This window comes from Buceros rhinoceros, unplaced genomic scaffold (assembly GCF_000710305.1).
Source record: "Buceros rhinoceros silvestris isolate BGI_N320 unplaced genomic scaffold, ASM71030v1 scaffold27365, whole genome shotgun sequence".
In the NCBI taxonomy this organism is placed as follows: Eukaryota; Metazoa; Chordata; class Aves; order Bucerotiformes; family Bucerotidae; genus Buceros; species Buceros rhinoceros.
Genome location: NW_010413805.1, coordinates 978 through 1906, shown reverse-complemented (window position 1 = coordinate 1906; position 929 = coordinate 978). Strand labels below are relative to the sequence as shown.

The 929-nt window shown below is 53.7% G+C and overlaps 1 protein-coding gene across 1 annotated transcript in view; it reads left to right on the top strand.

Annotated features, from left to right (window-relative positions):
- LOC104494110 (transcription factor 4-like) overlaps positions 1–417 on the top strand; it is a gene marked incomplete at both ends in the record, with an annotated part of 11131 nt that extends 10714 nt beyond the window's left edge. The window contains one exon of the mRNA XM_010136899.1: positions 350–417. Coding sequence (XP_010135201.1) covers positions 350–417 — 68 coding nt within the window. The remainder of the gene's footprint in view (positions 1–349) is intronic.
- Between the last annotated feature and the right edge of the window lie 512 nt (positions 418–929).

Sequence of the window (929 nt, the reverse complement as noted above, 5' to 3'; positions counted from 1 at the left end):
CTGCCCCCCGCCCCAGGCTGACCCAGCTCTGCGCTTGTGGATTTTCCAAACCTTTGAGCATCTTCTGCTGTGAGAAAGTTCTCGTTCAGAAAAAGTAAAGCCCTGTGGCCAAGTCCTGTCAAATGCAACCTGTATTTTCTAAAAAACAACATGCCAAGTTTATATTTTATCGGCAAAAAGGGAGCATGAATGTGTTTGATATCTACCTTAGCAAACAAATTCATGGTAATTAAAGATTAATTTTATGTAATTAGCATTGCAATGCAATTAAATTATGAGTAAGTGGACCAGGAATAGCAGTCTGTGGTGCCTGACTGTCTGTTTTTACACCGAGTCTTTTGTTTTGCAGCAAACAGAGGAAGCGGGGCGGCAGGCAGCTCGCAGACTGGTGATGCGCTGGGGAAAGCACTTGCCTCTGTAAGGAACTATTTACTTTGGAATACACGTTTACCCTTTTGAAAGTGTGAACTGTAATCAGAATTGGACGCCTGGAGGTTGCGAAGATGAGCGACAGACGGGAGAGCTCGGGTCTCAGAGGTCACCCGCGCGCGGTTGCCGCCCGGCGAAACGCTGACCGGTCAGCGCCAGGCGGTCGTTCGGAAGGGTTAGACGGAACGTTACGGTAGAAGAGGGGAGAGGGGGAGCCTTCACCCGGCCGCGCCGACCGGGTGCCAAGGAGCCGTGGCTGGTAGTCCAGCACACGCCAGGCTCGGGGGCACTGAGCGGCAGGAAGACTCGGGCGCTGCCGAGCGGCTGCCTTTGGAATCCCCCTTGAGACGTTCTGTTTTTCATGGCAGTTCCCACCTATGCAGTTCCCGTGGTTGCTGTTAAAGTCAGCGGTTCCCACCTCTTACCTGGGTGGCTGGGGGACGGCAGTTTCCCAGCTGGAAGCGGGAGCACAGCCTGCCGAGCCCCAGCAATCGACGCGG